The sequence below is a fragment of the Nothobranchius furzeri genome, chromosome 9 (genome assembly GCF_043380555.1).
Source record: "Nothobranchius furzeri strain GRZ-AD chromosome 9, NfurGRZ-RIMD1, whole genome shotgun sequence".
Taxonomy (NCBI): domain Eukaryota; kingdom Metazoa; phylum Chordata; class Actinopteri; order Cyprinodontiformes; family Nothobranchiidae; genus Nothobranchius; species Nothobranchius furzeri.
This window is the reverse complement of record NC_091749.1, coordinates 2,326,848-2,350,448: the sequence shown is the minus strand read 5'-3', so window position 1 is coordinate 2,350,448 and position 23,601 is coordinate 2,326,848. Positions and strand designations below refer to the sequence as shown.

The 23,601-nt window shown below is 45.2% G+C and overlaps 1 protein-coding gene across 2 annotated transcripts in view; it reads right to left on the bottom strand.

The window, feature by feature from the left end:
- LOC107381936 (AP-2 complex subunit alpha-2) overlaps positions 1 to 23,601 on the bottom strand; it is a 90,957-nt gene that overhangs the window by 17,576 nt on the left and 49,780 nt on the right. The window contains exons 10-17 of one of the 2 annotated variants that reach the window (XM_070554598.1): positions 22,984 to 23,121; positions 22,719 to 22,901; positions 21,447 to 21,544; positions 13,711 to 13,942; positions 9,381 to 9,545; positions 9,140 to 9,229; positions 8,751 to 8,884; positions 8,583 to 8,665 (exon numbers count right to left, since the gene is read on the bottom strand). In XM_070554598.1, coding sequence (XP_070410699.1) covers positions 8,583 to 8,665; positions 8,751 to 8,884; positions 9,140 to 9,229; positions 9,381 to 9,545; positions 13,711 to 13,942; positions 21,447 to 21,544; positions 22,719 to 22,901; positions 22,984 to 23,121 — 1,123 coding nt within the window. The remainder of the gene's footprint in view (positions 1 to 8,582; positions 8,666 to 8,750; positions 8,885 to 9,139; positions 9,230 to 9,380; positions 9,546 to 13,710; positions 13,943 to 21,446; positions 21,545 to 22,718; positions 22,902 to 22,983; positions 23,122 to 23,601) is intronic. The other variant, XM_054732439.2, reaches the window with a different exon arrangement.

Genomic DNA, 23,601 nt, shown 5'->3' with positions numbered 1-23,601 from the left:
AGACTAACTTACTCTCAATTGGGCAATCCACTAGTGACCGTAGTTAGGTCCCTTTTCCAAGGACTTAATAAAGCTTTTATTGACTCTCTTACTCAAGAAGTTGTGTACCCCGTAGAAACAATGCACAGGGACGTGCATGATATTTAATGGGGGAGGATGTAACCCAGAAGCTAGAACCTTAATGAGGTATTAACTAATTGGCTTACTAATATGATCCATCCTCAATTTAGATAAAATATAAAATATAAATTAAGGAAATTAACAATACTAATTAATAGATATCTAATTAACTAATAGATAATTTCATAATGAATTATTGGAAGGGTGAATAACTAAAATAACGAGTTTAATATTAAACATCGGTTAAAACAAGAATCTTGAACATCCCTAACAGAAACAGAAGAGGAAAGCTGTATACTATTGGTCCAGGTGGGAATCTGAAATTTCATTGGCTGAGAGAAATAAGTCCCGCCTCCGCGAAATAAAACCGTGCGACGCAGCTGAGCGAGAGGAGAGACAAACGGCTGTGCAGCACGCAGATACAGAAAGCAAAGACTGAGCGGTTAGAGAGAGAGAGAGAGAGAAAAAAAAACAACGGTCGAGGCCGTGAAGAACCCTGATTTGGGTGCCGCATAGATAGAGGGAGAGGCGGACTTGACTCCTTCTAATAAGAGCTAGGAACTTGGAACCAACGCGGTGAGTAAAGAAAAAAGAAGAGAAAAAGCTAACGATGCAACTTAAAAAAAAAAAGGAAACTTAAATAGCTTATCAAATTAATTCCATTCTTATAGATTTGTGTGGAGACGACAGAGTGAACCAATCCTCTGTAGGAGGGAACCGTTGGAGCGCGTTGGTGAGTGAATGAGATTAAATTCAGTAAATTATTAAATTCAAAAAGCTAATTACAGCAACCGAGGTGACAGCAGTGGGCTGCTAGACGTTAGATCCCAGGGGTTAACATCTCAAACTACCAGTTAACGGTGGTAGGGCATATAGGAGTTAACGGCTCAAACCGCCAGTTAACGGCGGTAGGGCATATGGGATTCCCAGGAGTTAACGGCTCAAACCGCCAGTTAATGGTGGTACGGCCTAGATGTACAAGGTCCTCAGGGGCGTTATAGCTAACGCCATAGAATTAGCAATGCGTCCCTTAACCAAACATTTAATAATAAAAAAAATAGATAAATAAAAATAAATAAAAGCTAACTGATTAGGGAGGAATTATTTTACAAAGGTGGACCAAAGGACCAGAATTTATATTTTGTTGAATTTTGTTATAGAACATTTTATTTATTTATTTATTTATTTATTTATTTATTTATTTATTTATTTATTTATTTATTTATTTATTGTGTTACAGATATACAAGGTGTCACAATGCTGTATAGAAACACAACTAAATGTATCCTTGTTGTCATGAATGTATTTCTTGTCGAATAGTGTAGAGTAATAGAATCTAACTGAGCCTATTGAGCTGAACAATTGTTGTCATATGTAATTATATTTCCAGAGCTACTGAGAATTATTTTAATAGACAATCAAATTGATGTTATGTTAGTTGAACTGTGAACCCAAACATGATTGGCTATGCCAATAGAGTGAAGCATTTGTTTAAGTCTGTAAGACTTTATGCTGTGATGTGACGAGAAGGGTCGATGCCAACTTGCTAACAGTCCTGTTGTTTACAGGCTGGGTTTTTTTTTTTTTCCTTGGGTTTGATCCCGACTCCTATGATCACTCACTTGGAACGAGAACTGGATTTCTTCCTGACGAGGGAGATGGCGAGCCTTAACCACTGAACGAACCAGGACATCTCAAGTAACTGAAGAGCAGACTGCTCTCTTCTGTGAACAATCTCAACGGTGTGGTAGGAAAAAATCGCACCACCGGACTCTGACTTTCACCCCAAGCGTGGGGATTTGACTTGACGCCGGCTGACTTGTGACTCATATGATCAAATCTCATACCGACCATTTTACTATTGTCGATTGTTTTCATCTGTTTTTGTGTGTTATCTTTATGTGTTATATTTCCCATTATTATTAAAATTTAGTATATAAACCGTTTCATGCTATACCCGTGACTCCAGTCATTCTTAAACAACCTCCAATTCTCCCCGAACCTAATTATTGGCCCATTTGTTTATTTTTTCTTTTAATTATCTTATTGTATCCTGTAATCCGGTTACACCTTATTTGGTCAATTTTAGCCTCCATGAAAATCTTAGCGATTCAATCACTTTTTGGCAAGTAAAATGCCATTTTAGTTGTCTACAATTAAATCATCAATAAAGAATTTAAAGATATTTTGAGGCATTTCTTATAGGTAAACGGGAGGGTGTAGTCTATTTGGCAAGTGACAATCTTAATTTTATGTGCTGAAGAGCTTTTATCTTGTTACTTTTAAATAGAGCAATGTAATGAATAGATAGCAACCTACACAGTGTCATTAAAGCCAAAGCTTGATCATTTTAAATACTTTTTTTCAAGTAAAAATGTGCCCCAAACTAGTTAACTGTGGCTCCATGTCAAGTGGACTAAAGAAAGGAAGGGGAAAAAATTTAATCGCTGGAGAATTGTTTATTTCCATTTATACAACGTTTACATTCAATACAGGGTACCATTTTACATTGTTTATTTATTTTTTTAGTATCAAGGCTGTAACATAAAGAAAGCCAGTTCTTACCACAAAGTTTGTGGCACAAACCATCTTTCAATCGCAAATATTGCAAAAAGGATTAATATATCCTCATTGTGAACGTTTAAGATAAATAGCAACACTTAAAACAACTTCCGAACTGGAAAAACTAATGTGGTAAGCAGTAGCGGTTTTAGGCACGGGCAGACAGGGCAGTTGCCCGGGGCGGCATTTTTTCATGACACAAAAGGGGCGCACAAGCGCGGAGTAAAAAAAAAAAAAAGGAAATCTGCGCCGCACCGAGGTTTTCTATTATCTGACAGTGTCTGGAATGGAAACAGCAAGTTGGCGCCCCCTGCAGCTGCAGGCGCTCCTGCTGACTGAGAACGCTCACGTGCACCGTGTGTCTATGAAGAACAGGAAGGGGAGGGGTGCGGCGGGGGAATTCACCTCTGCGTCTTTCCCAAATGAAATGAGCGTGCAGGGGCTGAATCAACTGTATCAACATGGCTAAAGTCAATCACATCTTAACGTTCTTCCATATTTCATTCATAATATCATAAACACAGGCCTATCATTCTTTCAGGTTTCTCTGAATTGTGTGAAATGGCCGAATAAAAAAAGGAAAAACTAAACGATTTTGTGGTCAAATAGTTTAGTCCTGACTAAAGGAAACTTACTGAGTCAGGAGCCAAACAGAAGAGATGAACATAAAAAGGCTAAAACCACCAGGTGCCCCATTCAGGGGGGGGGGGGGGGGGGGGGGGGGGATAGAGGTATGTAGCTCTCATTATGCATGTTTTACATTTTTTGAACCAGTTAACTGGGATTTTAACAGTTAAATACGGTCAACTAATTGCTAACAGAGCTAATAGGGCTGAAATATTGAAACGAATATTCAAATGGTTCGAATAAATTCCTTGAATCGTTTTTTACTGATTCAAACTAGGATTTGTTAAATGCTCGCTGCAGCCTGTGGCCTGCCTGAACAACAACAAACACATGTTGATCATGTTCACATAATAATAAATAAAACAACTGTACAAGCAGAAGAAAACACCCCAGTCACCATTAACTATCCTGTTTATTTATTGCAGATGGCTGCACTGATTATTTTACCTGATTTGTTCTGTAAAAGTTGGCATTTTTAGTAGTCTACAGTTTTTTATGTCAGTTTAAATTACAATTTCAGAGGCAGTTGTAAAATATCATGGATCATGAGATCTATTGGAGATCTACCCCAACTTTTGGACTGCTCTGCCAGTCACTGTGGCTCAAGCTGAGAGGAGCTTTTCAAAACTTGATCAAGTCATACCTGAGGTCACCTATGTTTCAGGGGCGGCTCACTAACCTGGCTCTGATTAGTATCAATCACTCAGTAGGGGAGCAGATTTCATATGATGACATTATTGATGACGTTGCATCAAGGTTAGGTTTTAATTTTAGTTTGTGTTTTCTGTTCTAAGTGCAATGCTGTAGTGATTATCTTTAGTTTGTTATGTGTGAAATATTTTTGCTATTTAGAATATTTATTATATATTATGTTCATATATTCTTAATATTTAGTTATTGTTTGTTTTTGTATATTTGATTCTATATATTTTGATACAGTATATAATGTGTATTGCTTTACATTCTGACAACTTCATAGTAATTAATGTAAATATGTGCAACTTAGAAAAATGAATGTTCAATAGTCGTTCTAATAAAACATGCCTGTTTATGGAAAACGTGTGTGTTCGTGCAGGTGGGGTGGTGTGGTGGTGGGGAGGGCAGTTGGGGGGGGGGCGCTCAAAGGGGGCCTCGCCCGGGGAGTAATTCGATGTTGAACCGCCACTGGTGGCAAGGTGCAGAAAGGAGTGCCCGGGCGGGATTCGATCCCCAGACTCCCGGGTGAGAGTCATACGCTCTAACCAGTCAGCCAAAGGGACATCTCCTTGGCCCAGTAGCCAGGGCGCATGATCAATCGGGACATTGTGGATGCTCACACTGCCACATCTTCCTCCCTCTTTCCACAAGCACGTCCTCGTGCTCCCGCGCAGGCTGCCACAAACACTGCCACACTAATATCCGCGATAAACATCTGTTTAAGTACCGGAAGAGGTTATCTTTGCTTTCTGAATGTCCATATTGCTAGATATACTGAGTTTTAGGGCGAAATCCTGGGGAATTTTGTCTAGAAATGCAATTACCTAACCGTGCGCGATCCCGCGGTGGCTAATCATTTTTTGGCAGCGAGTCAATTTATGGCACAACACCGGCTCGGGTTTCTCCTCCTCCTCCCTCTTTTCTTCTCCAACCTGTCGCTGGGCTGAGGCTCCATCACTTCCTAAATTGATTTTACTTGAACCTTCACTACCAAACAACTGTGAGATTTTAACACATGTGCCAGCATCAGCCTGAAGGGCCAGTTTCTTTTTTAGTCGAATTTTCTCCGCTCCTCCTTTCCGTTTTTTGTTCTCCATTTTGTAAAGCTCGTCTGTCTGTTTACTGAGATTCACAAACAACTAGCGGGTGCATCAGACCTCTGGCTATTGGTCCAGCCCAGTGTATTATTACCAATTGGCCAATCCACCAACTTTTACGAGGCGTCGCGTGGGGCGGCGCGGACAAGTTGTCCGCAACAACTAGAGGCCAGGAAAAAAAAAAAAAAAAAAAAAAAAAAAAAAAACAGACACCGGCCCATAAAAGATGAAAGGGTCGGCCCAGCGGGCAGTTGCCCGCTATGCCCTATGGTCAGTCCAGCACTGGCGGTGACTGAATGATTGAGATTGTGGATATAAGCAGCCAAAAATGACTTTTCTCCGCAGGGTAGCTGGGCTCTCCCTTAGAGACAGGGTTAGAAGTTCAGTCATCTGGGAGGGGCTCGGAGTAGACCCGCTGCTCCTCCACATGTGAGGAGCCAGTCGAGGTGGCTCGGGCATCTAGTTAGGATACCTCCTGGACGGCTCCCTGGTGAGGTTTTCTGAGCACATGCTCCACATCTGGGAGTAGACCCAACGGAAGACCCAGGACACGCTGGAGGGACTGTATAGCCTGGCCTGCCAGACTCGTCCTCTGTCTAATTCTGCACAGAGAGAGTCTGGTAACTCACAGGCAGAGAGGCATGAGGGGCGGGACTAGGCAGCTCAAAAATAAACAATCAGAAAAAAGACGGAAATGCCGACTGTACTGTGCTACGCTGTAGTTTTTTAGCTGTAGTAAAAAAAAAAAAGGCGTCTGGCAACGGCGCAAACATTGTTTATTTTTTTGTTGTTGTTTTTTTTGAAGAAATGTGTTTAGCGCTTCTACTTGTTGTGGTTTAAAAGACGCGTCCAAGTCATTTAGAACAGAGGAAAGAGCCGCAGCAATATCCACTTCAGTCGCCATGTTTATGACAAACTCAGCGTTGTGGTGTGTAACCAAGCCCCCACAATGCGGCTCTAAAATTGGGCCAAACCCGGAAGTACCAAAAATTGCAGTTCCACCCTCATCCACTAGGGGCTGGTGTCAGAAGCGAGCAAATCCTCATTGACTCCCATGTTAAAAATACCAATTTCACAGCAGAAATAAACATGTTTACAGCCTGGTACCAGAACATGTTCTAGGTTTAAATGATCTAGTTTACACTCATGACAACTCAGAGGGGGGTGAATGTTTCCTCACTCGTCTGTTTAAGTTCTGTGTGGGGCAGCAGTAGCTCAGGTGGTAGAGCGGGTTGCCTCATGATCGGACGGTCATGGGTTCAATTCCAGCTCCCGCCAGGGGTATCCTACTGTTGTGTCCTTGGGCAAGACACTTCACCCAACTTGCCTGTGTTAGTGGTGGTCAGAGGGGCCGACGGCGCCAAATGGCAGCCTCGCCTCTGTCAGACCTCCCCAGGGCGGCTGTGGCTACAAGTAGCTTACCATCACTAGCAGTGTGTGAATGTGAGAGTGTGTGAAAGCGTCTTTGGGTGTCTAGAAAAGCGCTATATAAATTCAATGCATTATTATTATTATTATTATTATTATTATTATTATTATTATTATTATTAAGTGTATTAAAAGCCTAAAATTCTGTATAATTAATGAGCATCAGACCCACGTGACCACAGAGCTAGCTCCGGAGAAAGGCCTCAGTAGAGCCTCAGTCTGGCCTGGAAACTGTTCCGGGATTTTGAGTCTCTGTGTGTGTGTGTGTGTGTATTTTCTTTTTTGGATATTTTTGTGCAATTGTTGGACAAAATGACTTGCTGTGGCATTAATTGCACTAATAGAGCGTCCAAGGAGTCTCCACTTCATTTTATTCGGTGAGTACAATTATATTTATGTATTTTAGGTCACTGCCGAGCTGAGCTTAGATTTTAACATGTAACATGATGGTGGAGCTGGGTTCTGACTATCGGCTTGTGGAGCTCTCGGGAAACCAATGTTTTCCACCCGGTTCTCCCCTCCCTGCAGCTCGGCGCATCTCTGTCTGATCGCGGCTTCTGTCTGCTGTGCGGGCTGCCGGCTTGTGGAGGTCTGGGATGAAAACCTTTCCACCCGGTTCTCCCCAGCGACAGCTCTGAGCATCTAAGATCGCAGCGGCGCTTGTCTGCTGTGCGGGCTGCCGGCTTGTGGAGCTCTCTGAGACCTCTGTGTTCCACCCGGTTTTACCCAGCGGTCAGCCCGGCGTATCTCTGACTCAGAAGCTCTGGTGTTGTGCACAGTTAACTCCGGTTGTAGCTAGGTTGCTACCTCCGTTAGCTTAGCTCCCACCTCCGCGTTAGCTTCGGGTTAGCTTCAGGTTAGCTTGTAGCTAGTTCCTCCGGGTGTCGTCAGTTGATCCCAGCCTTACAGCCCCACCCTCAGCTCCTCCTCTCTTCCCTTTTGTGGAATTGTCTGGGCTTGACGGAACCTGTGACACGGTCAAAATGGCGGTGGTGGCCACCTCCCATTTGGCCTCAAAAACGTTTTATTGGAGCCTATGGAAATGAATATATGTCAAGTATATATATGTCCAGTATATATGTCAATGTGTGTAACGTACGCTACTCAGCGCTGATTGGCTCGGTCAGAATTCTCAAGGGGTGGGGTCATTTAAATAGGAGGGTTCCCAGACCCTTTCTCTGTGCAGAATTACCCCAAAATTCCACCATCTCCGCTCCTCCCCGCTTTCCGCTGCCGCTCGCTTCCGAACTCAAATTATACTGTACCCGCTCTACAACGGCTCCGCTCCGGTGCGGAGACCTGAGGTGCGCAAACAGGCATGCGCGGGATTTTCGAGATATTGCGATACAGTCCGAGCAATAAACGCAGAAGTTAGATCCAAACACCCGTTGTGTGGGAGAAGCATCGAAATGAACTGTTTAATCTGCCATCATTTGTGTTGAGAGATCAGCAGTGTTTGGATCAACATAGGGCGACTACTTTGATAGTAGAAACTGTATTTATGGCTTATTTTAGTGCATTTAAAGTTCAGCCGCCATCGATAGTTGTTAAAAGTTGTTAAACCTGTGCATATGAAACAAAAAACGCCTTTTGTTTATCGATTTATTGTGAAATAACGGAAGTTGTGCTTGCTCCCTTTCCTGTTGGGCGATTGTGATTTCTGTCCATTTACTGTGGAGGTGCTCCGGCGTCCGGCAAAAATAGAATCAATCCTATTTTTGCCAGATGGCGGAACGGCGGGCGGCGCACTGCCGCAGCACGGCCACAGTAGTGGAACTACTACAGTAGTGGAGTTCGTGCCGGAGCGCAGCGGAGGTAGTTGAATTTTGGGGTTAGAGGAGGAGTCCGGCAGGCCAGGCTAGGAACGGTGTCTCTTGGCCAGGGAATGCCTTTGGATTCCCTCTGAGAAGCTGGCCCAAGTGGCTGGGGAGAGGGAAGTCTGGGCCTCTCTGCTTAGGGCATTGATCCTGCGACCCGGCCCCGGATAAGCAGAAGAGAATGGATGGATGGATGTAAAAAACTATGGAGTAATGGTTCAGGAGAGTGGCTCACCAAGGTTCTGACGGTACTCCGATTTGAGTCCAATCTGCAGAAGCTGGTTCTCATAGATCACTCCGTTGCTCTTACACACAAACCTGAAGAAGACAGGGAAAATGATGTTGTTTGTTACTCCTGCAGCCCACCCTTTCAATCACGAACACGCGCTGAGAACAGTCCCACCTGGAAAAATGTTCTTCTGAAACTTCTGTGGATGCAGACGTAGAGATGTCAGAAAATACATCTACTAGCAGGCTGGATCTTGATGAGGAAGTGGAGTTTAGGTTCAGTGTCTCAGTGAAACTATGAGCAGGACCCTGGGAGGGGAGGGGGGACATCATCATTCACACGTACATATTTCCAAACCTTCACCAGCCTAGATATCAGCTGTGGGGTTACGGCCGGTGCTGGCTGGAGCTGCTGAATCATCCATGTCAAAACACTCAGAAGCTAGCTGATAAAAGGTTTTTAGAAAAGTATCTTGTTTCCACTTTTACTAGTAATCCTTTAAAGCTTTACCAAGCAGCGGCTTCTGAAGGTATAATAATACTTTATTGTCTAAACGGTTATACCCCTGTACTAGCAAAGAGGATGCTGGGAAAAGAGGAGGGAGGGTGGGGTCTGTCTGTTGGAAAAAGGTCCTCCGATAGTGATGGAGAAGTCTGACGGAGAGAGAAACAGAGGAAAAGAACCAGAGAGAGGTGAAGACAGGAAGAAATAAAAATAACGAATACACGAACAGAGTTCTGCTCAGATAAAAACCCACAGGAAGTCGACAGGAACAGATAAAGCTGTGCTTTTGTTCTGGCTCACCTTGCTTGAAGCCTCTGTGTCGTCAGTGTGTTCGGCGCTGCCGTTGACGTTTCGTCGTGAATCATCCAAGTCTGGAAGTTTACTAGAACCCTTCTTTTTCTTGAGCTTGGCCAGGATTGAAGATTCTCTTTCGGGGAAAGGAGGCATTTCCTCTAAAACAGTTGCCTGGAGACACAAACGGTCTTCATAACTTCATCTGGTTTGAGTTTAATTAACGTTTGGAGGTCTTAGCTTGTGCTGCATACGAACAAAACACAGTAGTTTTATTGTTAATAGGTTTTATGTTTTGGAGCTGATCTGGTCATATACAGCCCCCCCCCCCCCCACACACACACACACACACCACAGTTTTCCACAGTTTGACACCTTACAACCAGGGCTTAATTTGAGCCGGATCTTGCCAGATCCGGGAGCTGTCTGCTAGGCAACTCAAGCGACCAACTTGTGCTATAAGCAGGGTCCGAATTACAGACGAGCTAAAGGGAGCCCGGATCACCTGAAAGGGTGACAGGCTCCCCTGGGAGCCCTCAACACACCCAGGGGGAGCCCAAAAACGATCCTGGTTCTACTTCCATCATCTATGAGGACTCTCTAGGGATTATTTAGAGCGGAGAGGCGCAGAGCTCTGATCGTTGGCGCTCCAGACAGACGCGTTCTGAGCGCGGCCACAGTAACATTATCAATGTGTCGCCACCTCGAAAACAAACTTAACACGCGATCGTTGATGTCGGCTCATAACCTTTCATGCTTTCTGTCTTTTATTTGTGGCTGATGCGTTTCGCCGCTGTGGAGCGGAGTGCATCACCTGTTTCGTCCTCCGGTGACTTTACCTCACCGCTGCGGTCAGCGTGGAGCACGCACTCCGCTATATTTGCGGTCGGTAGATCTTTTAGAACTGCAGTTCAAAGGTTACTCATGAGGTGAATATATATGAACCCAGGTAGCAGTTTCTCTTTAGGATTGAGAGGAGATGCAGGAAGATAATAAACAGACAGGACAGAAAAATAGTCAAATAAAAACAAGCTAGTTTTGTACCTGCTGGTTGCAACAAACAGACACCATTGAAGGTAATCAGAAGTGAGGAACAGAAAATTAAAATATTCTTTCATTGTTTAGAGCAGCAGGAACTCTGAGAGGCTGCAGACGCATCAGTGATATTTGGTCCACGTTTCACCAAAATTGATAAAATACCATCATTCCTTGTTAAATGAAGAGACGTTTTTTTTTCATCAAAACATTGATGTTTAAACCAAAGCAGATTTTATTTTGATAGTGAATTAGCTAATTAGCATTTCGAGGGATTGCGAATAGTCTGAAAATAATACACACAGCACATTTTACAGGTTACACACAATTATTTACGATAACGGACAACATTATATTTCTTTGTATTTTTGAGTTATGAGTGCTTTCTGCCATTCAGAGTATAACAGTTTGTGAGGCAATGCATTATGGGATACTTTGCTGTCCCGAGTCCGCAGAAGGATGCATTGATGCACATCCAGGAACTTTGAGCAAACTTGCCATGATATGTCCGTAGAATTAGAGCACTACTTGAGTCAGCCTTGATGATGTTCACAAGTTCATACGAGTACACATACTGAGAAACATCCATGAAGAATCTTTGATCTAAACCATGGCATATGGCTGGAAATTCCCTAATTTATTTTGTAGTCTGGTCATTAACCAGAAAATAGCATTTCCCGTAAGGACCTTTGCCGATACTTATTTCACATCAGACTCGTGTTGTCATGAGTAATCCTTTGGTTGGCGCTCCAGGATAAGGGCCAATAGGTTAACTCCTGTCATACCAAATAACACCCATTTCAGCTTAATGAGAAATGACCACTGAAATTGTACTTGGTTATATTTCAGTTTCTCTTGAATATTAAAATAGACAATATCTGACAATAATACCCTGTCACAATATTTATCACACTGTCCTTTATTGCGAATGTCAAAGATACCGTTACACCTAAGCATTTCTGTTTTGTAAGTGGTTACTTTTAATAATATGTCAATGCAATATAAAGGTATTCAGTAAAATGTAATATTCCATTAAAATATGGATCCTTTAATATTGATTGATGATGAAACTAGGTAATTTAGGTATGCCAGGGAACACCACTGTATAATAATTTGACACAGAGGCAAAAATATAGTTTATATAAAACATCTATTTCTTGCTATATTTCTATGGTGATGCAGAACAAATCATTATAAATGAGTTAAGGTGATATCAACTGAGACACTGAATGAGCAATGATGAAATATGAGCTTAGATGTTATGTAATTATGTAATTAAGTGTCTTAGAAAATTGTGATGTCTGGGTTGTAAAATAAGTCTGGCTGAATGTTTACTTATGTTTAACTCTTTAGGCGCCATAGTTTTTTTTAGTAAAATATGAAATTTTATCACTATTTAAAGAGCTTGTAGCTTAAATCTGGTTAGAGATAGAAAAATATAGTAAATTAGAAATATCTTCAGTATGAGCCAAATTTTGTGATAGGAACAAATTCACTCACATAATTTGCATATTGTGATGTCATCAGGTAGCAGCCATATTAGATTGCATCACATTTGCAGATTTTTGTTGTTTTTCTGTTTTTTTCTTATTTTCTTAGTGTTGTTATTGTTTAAGATGCATATATACGACATATATAACTATGTATGTATATATATAATATTTATTACTTTATTGGTATTTTGTTATGTTTACTGCGTGTCAATCAAGAACACTGTACGATCTTTCTTAAATGTTTGGATCACTTTCGCTACAACGTTCTGACGGATATGCAAAGCTTTGCTGATCTTCTTGTAACTCTCACCTTTTTTAAGTAAAGAAATTACAAATGTACAAATAAACAAATCTTGTTTGCAATCAATATATATATATATATATATATATATATATATATATATATATATATATATATATATATATATATATATATATATATATATATATATATATATATGACACCACCACAGAATCTACTCTGCCTTAGCGTAGCTGCCACTTACCACATAACAAAAATGGTGGTGGTTCTTTCCTCCTGAATGAAGGATGCAAAATTCACTGAACTTACTAACATTTCTCCTCTGCTTTACTCTGTTCGTGTCTGGTTTGATGACGTCAATTATTTGACCCAATGACCCAATCATTTCCTAAATCATTCAGCCCTACTTTCCAGCATTGCCAAATAAATAAATAAATAAATAAATAAATAAATAAATAAATAAATAAATGAATAGGAAAAACAACCGGCATGGCGCATTTATAAAACACAACGTTGTGGTAATATTACGCCGGCATGGTGTGTCTTGTGAAAAGGGCTTAACTGGAGGTGTGAGGTGCTTCAGACTGCAGCAGCTGTTTGAGCTTATGGTCTCTCTGGTGTTAAAGGGGTTTAATAGAATTAGTCAACACAATACAATTTGGCGTCGTGCAAATTTCGCGGCATTCATTACACCTCGCTTGGTAGTAATATTGCAGAAATGTTGTCAGACTCGAAGACTGGTTTCGGGAGTACGAGCTTTATTAGGGACTGCTGGCTGCAAGCGGTGCTGGAAAGGCTGACGGAAGGATGAGGTCTGAGTTAGACAGGTGGAGGTTAAGCTGTATTAGCTTCTGAATACTCTGATCATGGAACACGGTGGAACGATGACTGAGTGAAGAGCCGGTGTGGCGTCTTCCATATATAGACATGGATGACGCAGGTGCAACGTGGAGGAAATCCCCGCGGGGGGCATGCTGGGTAATGTGGTCCGAGACAGAAGCCGGTCAGCTGGGAGAGCCCGGCCTGGGGGCTTGGACTCTGACAAATGGTCTGTCTCACAAATGGCTAATGTGTCATGGCGCAACAGAGGGAGGTGTCATGATGACGTGGGGAGTTAATGCCAAGCTCCAGCCAGTAATTCTACTGAAAATGAAAGTAAACACGGGCAAAAAGTTTTCCTTCATGAACAAAATCAGCGGAGATGACAAACTGGAGTGCCGCAGTGCTCCATAAGTGTCTCGCTGTTGGAGCTGGAGCTCAGATCACCAGAGTGTGCACAGGACCTAATGGGGACGATTTTACTTCGATCACAATAAAAAACAAGTTATTTCCAAGATAAACGGAAGTCCGTAGCAGCGCGGGGACCACCCCCATACCCCCTTTATGCCACCATCGCCTAATCCTTTAGAAAAAGGACACGATTGCGCCACATTAACGCAACGGTCTGACCACTTATCAACAACCTAAGGGTCCCTCATGCCGCCACGGCGCAGCGGCAAATTGACAGCACTGTTCAGTAAAAATGGTTTTAGTGACACAGTTGACTAACCAGTATGTCGGTGCTGGCGATATAGCTGAGCCTCAGGTACTCCACAGCTCTCTGCTGAAGCTCCACATCTGCATTACGCAGCTGGCTGTCAGAGCGCAGCACATCCTGGATGGTGCCTTTCACCTCTGGGAACAAGTTAATGAACTTGATGTATGCTGACAGCAGCAGGGCCCGAGTCGGCACAGAACACAGGTGGAACTTAGAGTGTAGGAGGTTGAACTGGACCAGGGGGCTGATGGGGAGAACACACATATAGCATCAGGAACACTTCCAACTAGGGCTGCACAATATATCGAAAAATTATCGTCGATAGGCCCATCGCAAAGCACGCCAAAAACGGCGATAAATGTTTGGTTCAAACATTTCCATCCGTGTCATACATCAGCTTTTTGTAAACCAGCTCTGTTTTTTACGTGGAAGTATTATTTGACCAATCAAATGTAGCCCTTCTGATATGCGGCCAATCAGATGGGTCCGTTCACGTAATACACCCGCCCCCTACGTAGACCCTAAAGGTTGGTTTATGCTTGACGCGTCCGCGAGGTCCGCACGGCTCCGCGCGGAAAAGCTGCGTCATTTTGCGTCATTTTAACAACCACGCCCCTCCACCGCGTCTCCGCACGGCCCAAGATTTCCGCAACACGCACCTCGGAAAATTTCTAACCACGCGGACGGTCGGACGCGGAAAAACATGGCGGACTGGCAAGAACTAGTACGGCAGAGGTTCGTAAATACAGACATTTGTATGATTCAGCTCTCAGAGATCACCGTGATCAACATGTTGTTAATAATTCTTGGAGAGAAATAGCTCGCACTGTCGGAAAAGACGAGAACGCTGTTAAAAATGCTGAAATACCATGTTGTAAACAGTAATTTCTACTTCTACTATGGTGTAGTGTTGGATGCATGCCGTAGAGCTCCATGCTGCCCCCTACAGTTTGGGAGAATATTGGCTCACCGCAGAGACGAGCCGCATGAACCATAAACGCTGCGAGTTGTGAAGCGCGTTCCAGCCGCGAGCCGCATCACCGCGCGGAAAGTGAATGCGTCAAGCATAAACCAAGCTTTAGGATGGAAAGCAACACCCGAACTGAGTAAGCGGCAGCGTTCCCTTGTTCGTCATGCTGGCTCAGAGCAACGAACGCACTTTGTGCTGATGTTTCTGGAATCAGCGCTGCTTTCAAACGTGAACGTGAGTCCGCTCGGTATCGTTAAGCAGCTGATAATAACCGGGCTGACTCCGACACGTGCCGGTGAACCAACCCACCTTCATGTCGCTGGTGTTCCACCGGGTGGTGATGTTAGCCCTAGGCTCCGGTTAGCTTCCAGCTAAAAGGCTACAGCACTCTCCTCCCAGTCCCACCCTGCTAAAGAGGGCCTGGAAAAGTTCCCCCACACATCAAAGTGATTTTTCCTTTATGAGCTTTTATAACCTTGTTAATCAGGATAGTTGGTTTGCTGCTGCACATAAACTATCAGTCAGAAGCTCTGCTAGCCGCTTATCTTAGAGGAGCTAGTTCAATTTGTTAGCTTGTTATCAGAATCAGTTGCAGTTTCATCATCTGAGCTGCTTTTTAAGATCTAGGTAAACTTGTTCAATTTGGGGTCAAAAACAAACGTTTTCACATATTTTCCATGTAGTTTTTTTGCCAGTTCCTCTTCTGAAAGGTAGACAATTGTTTTTCTCTTTCCCTCAGAAAATCTTAATGTTCTCCTAGTTTGGCCCAGCACAGTTCACTTCCCAGTTACAGCAACAGCCTTACATCATAACCACATAAGTGGAGAAAATGCTCAGTAGCAATGAGAGAGTTTGCTGTTGCATGTAAGTGATGTTAACTATTATTTAGCATTTAAACTTATTTTCAGATTTTTTTTATTTACTCAAAAACCCTGGTAAGGGATGTTTTTCTGTATTTGGAGCATCAGAACAAGTTTTATGGTGGAGGTGATGTTTTAAAGTCACTGAGAAACTGCATGCATGCAGTTTGTTGTTTTGCTGCTAATACGGTAGCGGGTGCAGCTGCTAATACGGTAGCGGGTGCAGCTGCTAATACGGTAGCGGGTGCAGCTGCTAATACGGTAGCGGGCGCAGCTGCTAATACGGTAGCGGGTGCAGCTGCTAATTTGGTAGCGGCTGCAGCCGCTAATACGGTAGCGGGTGCAGCTGCTAATACGGTAGCGGAAGCAGCTGCTAATACGGTAGCGGGTGCAGCCGCTAATACGGTAGCGGGTGCAGCTGCTAATACGGTAGCGGAAGCAGCCGCTAATACGGTAGCGGCTGCAGCTGCTAATACGGTAGCGGCTGCAGCTGCTAATACGGTAGCGGGTGCAGCTGCTAATACGGTAGCGGGTGCAGCTGCTAATACAGTAGCGGGTGCAGCTGCTAATACAGTAACGGGTGCAGCTGCTAATACAGTAACGGGTGCAGCTGCTAATACAGTAGCGGGTGCAGCTGCTAATACAGTAGCGGGTGCAGCTGCTAATACAGTAACGGGGGCAGCTGCTAATACAGTAGCGGGTGCAGCTGCTAATACAGTAGCGGGTGCAGCTGCTAATACAGTAGCGGGTACAGCTGCTAATACAGTAGCGGGTGCAGCTGCTAATACAGTAACGGGTGCAGCTGCTAATACAGTAGCGGGTGCAGCTGCTAATACAGTAGCGGGTACAGCTGCTAATACAGTAACGGGTGCAGCTGCTAATACAGTAACGGGTGCAGCTGCTAATACAGTAGCGGGTGCAGCTGCTAATACGGTAGCGGGTGCAGCTGCTAATACGGTAGCGGGTGCAGCTGCTAATACAGTAGCGGGTGCAGCTGCTAATACAGTAGCAGGTGCAGCTGCTAATACAGTAGCAGGTGCAGCTGCTAATACAGTAGCAGGTGCAGCTGCTAATACAGTAACGGGTGCAGCTGCTAACACAGTAACGGGTGCAGCTGCTAATACAGTAGCAGGTGCAGCTGCTAACACAGTAACGGGTGCAGCTGCTAATACAGTAGCAGGTGCAGCTGCTAACACAGTAGCAGGTGCAGCTGCTAATACAGTAGCAGGTGCAGCTGCTAACACAGTAACGGGTGCAGCTGCTAATACAGTAGCAGGTGCAGCTGCTAATACAGTAGCGGGTGCAGCTGCTAATACAGTAGCGGGTGCAGCTGCTAATACAGTAACGGGTGCAGCTGCTAATACAGTAACGGGTGCAGCTGCTAATACAGTAGCAGGTGCAGCTGCTAATACAGTAACAGGTGCAGCTGCTAATACAGTAACAGGTGCAGCTGCTAATACAGTAGCGGGTGCAGCTGCTAATACAGTAGCGGGTGCAGCTGCTAATACAGTAGCGGGTGCAGCTGCTAATACGGTAGAGGGTGCAGCTGCTAATACAGTAGCGGGTGCAGCTGCTAATACGGTAACAGGTGCAGCTGCTAATACAGTAGCAGGTGCAGCTGCTAATGCAGTAACAGGTGCAGCTGCTAATACAGTAGCAGGTGCAGCTGCTAATGCAGTAACAGGTGCAGCTGCTAATACAGTAACAGGTGCAGCTGCTAATACAGTAGCAGGTGCAGCTGCTAATACAGTAACAGGTGCAGCTGCTAATACAGTAACGGGTGCAGCTGCTAATACAGTAGCGGGTGCAGCTGCTAATACAGTAGCGGGTGCAGCTGCTAATACAGTAACGGGTGCAGCTGCTAATACAGTAGCGGGTGCAGCTGCTAATACAGTAACGGGTGCAGCTGCTAATACAGTAGCGGGTGCAGCTGCTAATACAGTAGCAGGTGCAGCTGCTAATACAGTAGCAGGTGCAGCTGCTAATACGGTAACAGGTGCAGCTGCTAATACAGTAGCAGGTGCAGCTGCTAATGCGGTAACAGGTGCAGCTGCTAATACAGTAGCAGGTGCAGCTGCTAATGCGGTAACAGGTGCAGCTGCTAATACAGTAGCAGGTGCAGCTGCTAATGCGGTAACAGGTGCAGCTGCTAATACAGTAGCAGGTGCAGCTGCTAATGCAGTAACAGGTGCAGCTGCTAATACAGTAACAGGTGCAGCTGCTAATACAGTAGCAGGTGCAGCTGCTAATGCAGTAACAGGTGCAGCTGCTAATACAGTAACAGGTGCAGCTGCTAATACAGTAACATGTGCAGCTGCTAATACAGTAACAGGTGCAGCTGCTAATACAGTAGCAGGTGCAGCTGCTAATGCGGTAACAGGTGCAGCTGCTAATACAGTAGCAGGTGCAGCTGCTAATACGGTAACAGGTGCAGCTGCTAATGCAGTAACAGGTGCAGCTGCTAATGCAGTAACAGGTGCAGCTGCTAATACAGTAACAGGTGCAGCTGCTAATACAGTAGCAGGTGCAGCTGCTAATACAGTAGCAGGTGCAGCTGCTAATGCAGTAACAGGTGCAGCTGCTAATACAGTAACAGGTGCAGCTGCTAATATAGTAGCAGGTGCAGCTGCTAATGCGGTAACAGGTGCAGCTGCTGATACAGTAACAGGTGCAGCTGCTAATACAGTAGCAGGTGCAGCTGCTAATGCAGTAACAGGTGCAGCTGCTGATACAGTAACAGGTGCAGCTGCTAATACAGTAGCAGGTGCAGCTGCTAATGCGGTAACAGGTGCAGCTGCTAATACAGTAACAGGTGCAGCTGCTAATACAGTAACAGGTGCAGCTGCTAATACAGTAACAGGTGCAGCTGCTAATGCAGTAACAGGTGCAGCTGCTGATACAGTAACAGGTGCAGCTGCTAATACAGTAGCAGGTGCAGCTGCTAATGCAGTAACAGGTGCAGCTGCTGATACAGTAACAGGTGCAGCTGCTAATACAGTAGCAGGTGCAGCTGCTAACGCGGTAACAGGTGCAGCTGCTAATACAGTAACAGGTGCAGCTGCTAATACAGTAACAGGTGCAGCTGCTAATGCAGTAACAGGTGCAGCTGCTAATACAGTAGCAGGTGCAGCTGCTAATGCGGTAACAGGTGCAGCTGCTAATACAGTAACAGGTGCAGCTGCTAATACAGTAACAGGTGCAGCTGCTAATACAGTAGCAGGTGCAGCTGCTAATGCAGTAACAGGTGCAGCTGCTAATACAGTAGCAGGTGCAGCTGCTGATACAGTAACAGGTGCAGCTGCTAATACAGTAACGGGTGCAGCTGCTAATACAGTAACAGGTGCAGCTGCTGATACAGTAGCAGGTGCAGCTGCTAATACAGTAACAGGTGCAGCTGCTGATACAGTAGCAGGTGCAGCTGCTAATACAGTAACAGGTGCAGCTGCTAATACAGTAACGGGTGCAGCTGCTAATACAGTAACAGGTGCAGCTGCTAATACAGTAACAGGTGCAGCTGCTAATGCAGTAACAGGTGCAGCTGCTGATACAGTAACAGGTGCAGCTGCTAATACAGTAGCAGGTGCAGCTGCTAATGCAGTAACAGGTGCAGCTGCTGATACAGTAACAGGTGCAGCTGCTAATACAGTAGCAGGTGCAGCTGCTAACGCGGTAACAGGTGCAGCTGCTAATACAGTAACAGGTGCAGCTGCTAATACAGTAACAGGTGCAGCTGCTAATGCAGTAACAGGTGCAGCTGCTAATACAGTAGCAGGTGCAGCTGCTAATGCGGTAACAGGTGCAGCTGCTAATACAGTAACAGGTGCAGCTGCTAATACAGTAACAGGTGCAGCTGCTAATACAGTAGCAGGTGCAGCTGCTAATGCAGTAACAGGTGCAGCTGCTAATACAGTAGCAGGTGCAGCTGCTGATACAGTAACAGGTGCAGCTGCTAATACAGTAACGGGTGCAGCTGCTAATACAGTAACAGGTGCAGCTGCTGATACAGTAGCAGGTGCAGCTGCTAATACAGTAACAGGTGCAGCTGCTGATACAGTAGCAGGTGCAGCTGCTAATACAGTAGCAGGTGCAGCTGCTAATACAGTAGCAGGTGCAGCTGCTGATACAGTAGCAGGTGCAGCTGCTAATACAGTAACAGGTGCAGCTGCTAATACAGTAACGGGTGCAGCTGCTAATACAGTAACAGGTGCAGCTGCTGATACAGTAGCAGGTGCAGCTGCTAATACAGTAGCGGGTGCAGCTGCTAATACAGTAACAGGTGCAGCTGCTAATACAGTAACGGGTGCAGCTGCTAATGCGGTAACAGGTGCAGCTGCTAATACAGTAACAGGTGCAGCTGCTAATACAGTAACAGGTGCAGCTGCTAATACAGTAACAGGTGCAGCTGCTAATGCAGTAACAGGTGCAGCTGCTGATACAGTAACAGGTGCAGCTGCTAATACAGTAGCAGGTGCAGCTGCTAATGCAGTAACAGGTGCAGCTGCTGATACAGTAACAGGTGCAGCTGCTAATACAGTAGCAGGTGCAGCTGCTAACGCGGTAACAGGTGCAGCTGCTAATACAGTAACAGGTGCAGCTGCTAATACAGTAACAGGTGCAGCTGCTAATGCAGTAACAGGTGCAGCTGCTAATACAGTAGCAGGTGCAGCTGCTAATGCGGTAACAGGTGCAGCTGCTAATACAGTAACAGGTGCAGCTGCTAACACAGTAACAGGTGCAGCTGCTAATACAGTAGCAGGTGCAGCTGCTAATGCAGTAACAGGTGCAGCTGCTAATACAGTAGCAGGTGCAGCTGCTGATACAGTAACAGGTGCAGCTGCTAATACAGTAACGGGTGCAGCTGCTAATACAGTAACAGGTGCAGCTGCTGATACAGTAGCAGGTGCAGCTGCTAATACAGTAACAGGTGCAGCTGCTGATACAGTAGCAGGTGCAGCTGCTAATACAGTAACAGGTGCAGCTGCTAATACAGTAACGGGTGCAGCTGCTAATACAGTAACAGGTGCAGCTGCTAATACAGTAACGGGTGCAGCTGCTAATACAGTAACAGGTGCAGCTGCTAATACAGTAGCAGGTGCAGCTGCTGATACAGTAGCAGGTGCAGCTGCTAATACAGTAACAGGTGCAGCTGCTAATACAGTAACAGGTGCAGCTGCTGATACAGTAGCAGGTGCAGCTGCTAATACAGTAGCAGGTGCAGCTGCTAATACAGTAACGGGTGCAGCTGCTAATACAGTAACAGGTGCAGCTGCTAATGCAGTAACAGGTGCAGCTGCTAATACAGTAACAGGTGCAGCTGCTAATGCAGTAACAGGTGCAGCTGCTAATACAGTAGCAGGTGCAGCTGCTAATACAGTAGCGGGTGCAGCTGCTAATGCAGTAACAGGTGCAGCTGCTAATACAGTAACAGGTGCAGCTGCTAATATAGTAGCAGGTGCAGCTGCTAATACAGTAGCAGGTGCAGCTGCATATTTTTGCAATAAAAATGTTATGTTGTAATGGAATTCATGCATTAGTTTTTGTTTGCTTTGAACCCAGAGCAGACGTCACACGCCAGACGACATCAACACTGCATACTTTAGTATTTGTTCATTTATCTCGAGTAATATCGATATCGCAATATTAAGCACTGTTATCGAATATCGCAGGTTTTCCTAATATCGTGCAGCCCTACTGCAGACCATCCAGCTCAGCTAGCATCTAGAGAGCAGCTAGAGGTCTAAAAAAAAAACTTGAAAAGATGTTTGCTCTAGATTAATGTTCTCTTCCTCAATGTGTGTGTGTGTGTGTGTTTGTGTGTGTGTGTGTGTGTGTGTGTGTGTGTGTGTGTGTGTGTGTGTGTGTGTGTGTGTGTGTGTGTGTGTGTGTGTGTGTGTGTGTGTGTGTGTGTGTGAACGTACCTGGAGCGTGGATCACCAGCAATAAGGTTTCCAAACTCTCCGAGAATGTAGCCTCCCACCTTCACCAGGTTTTCATGGCATGCTGGAGCCTGAAGAGCCTTCAAATGTTCACGGAGCAAAAGTAAAACACGACACAGGTGGATGAAATTCTCAACAAGATGAGAGGAGGAATCAAAGCAACACGCATACCTCCCATCCCCACCAACAAACCACAGAAAAGGAAACTTCAAAGTGTGTTTTAAACTGTTTCCTGATGAGACTGAGACCTTAAACAGCAGAACGATGTGGTTGCATTTCTATAAATACTTTCATTACAGCAGGCATCATTAACAGTTACAGCTTCCTATATGAACACTAATGGTGCTTTCACATCTGGGTCGGTCTGGCCCCGCCCTGGTAGGCTCATTGTTTTCACATCTGGGTAATCGGTGTTTTCCCGTGCACAGACAACCGGTTTTTTCATACTTGCTCTCCGGTGGTTCGATTAGCGTGGAGCCCACCCAACACACCCACTACCGTCTGATTGGCTGGATGAAGTTCACGCCTACCTATAGAAGAGGGCTTCGATTGGTGGTTAGAATTAGCCAGCAGAGGCTAACTGCATGCGCGATTCATTATCAGTCTGCATGCAGCGGGATGAAGCTCTTCTCTGCTGCCGCTGGAACCTTCTGCTCCAGTCGCACGAGGACAGACTGCTGTGAGGAGCACACAGCACTTTCTCAGGAAGCAGTGCGCTTATTTCAGAGTCTCCAAAAGCAACACTGCTCACAGCCACCTTTGTTTACTAACAAAGCAAAACACCACGGGCTTCTCTGCAAGTCTTTTGCCCCGCCCACGTGACCTGAGACATCTGCGCTCCTGAGAAGGCTACGTGAACAAATTCTGGCAGCACGGGGGTGGGCCAATGCCACCAAGTCCAGACTCGGTCAGGCCAGATGCAAAAACACCATAAATCCCTTCCCTTTCAGCCTCATGGATCCCCTGAACTAAAATGGATATCACGTGTGAAATCCGTGGCACGTATCAAATGGGATCAGAAAATAACTTGCCCATGGACTGCCACTCATTTTTAGGGAATTGGGGACCCATGGACCGGAAGTAGATGGGTGTGGCTTAGGCTCCCTGAGAACGTTGCAGCATCTGTAGTGCCCCCCCCCCCCACTGTTCCAGAGAGAAAAACCCACATCCAGGAAGAAGAACTGAATCTGTCATCAGCCTTAATCAGGCTGCCTCCCAATCAATCAGCTGTGGAGTATTTTAAAGTGAGCTCACCTCAAAAACAGTCTTGGCAGCATAGCCTTGGACATCATCTCGATTAATGACTATCTGGATGACACGATACCACACCTCCTCACTGACGTAGTCTCCAGCGATGCGTATGAGGTTAAGGATGGTGTCCACGTACCAGGTGTAGTCCACTGCGTACTTTTCAGCTAGGATGGCCACCTTGAGCACCTGTGGAAGAGAGGCCAGCGTGTGAGGATGAGCGCTCATGTTGAGACCCTAAAAGTGAAACAGGCCTGTCCTGATGACCCACGATCTCCTCTCTGATAGCATAGTCTGCTGTCTCCAGGTAGCTCAGCATCTCTGTGACAATCTGCTTAGCATTGCTGCGGTCACACATGGCGTAGAGCAGGTCCACGGCACGTTGGCGAACACTCACATCTCTCTCAGTCTGCTCAGAAACACAAGGAAAGAAGTTTAGACCATCCGTCTTTACACAGTCTAACCCAGGTATCTGCAATGTGGAAAACCATGCAGGTTTTTAAATGAATAAGAAAAACACTTTTGCAAAAAGAGTGGATACTTTTTTCTATAGGATGTTGATATTTGTGTAAATACTGGTGCTTGTAGAGCAGTGGTCCTCAAATGGCGGCCCGCGGGCCACGTCCGGCCCGCGGGCCCTCTCTTTGTGGCCCTCAAACCCCAAGCGCACCCCCCACCCCCACCGGCCGACCGGGAGGTGTAGGATAGATATAGCTGAGGAAAATAATCAAATAATGCATGAGATGCGAGTCCCATAACCAGTTATAGTGGAATGTAGTTGTGTGATTTTAACGGCGGCACCAGCGCAGCATCCACATCTGTCAGAGCGGTGTTCTCCACATTTACCGGGTAGGAAACTTTGGTCTGCCTTCATGTGGTGCTGCAGGGC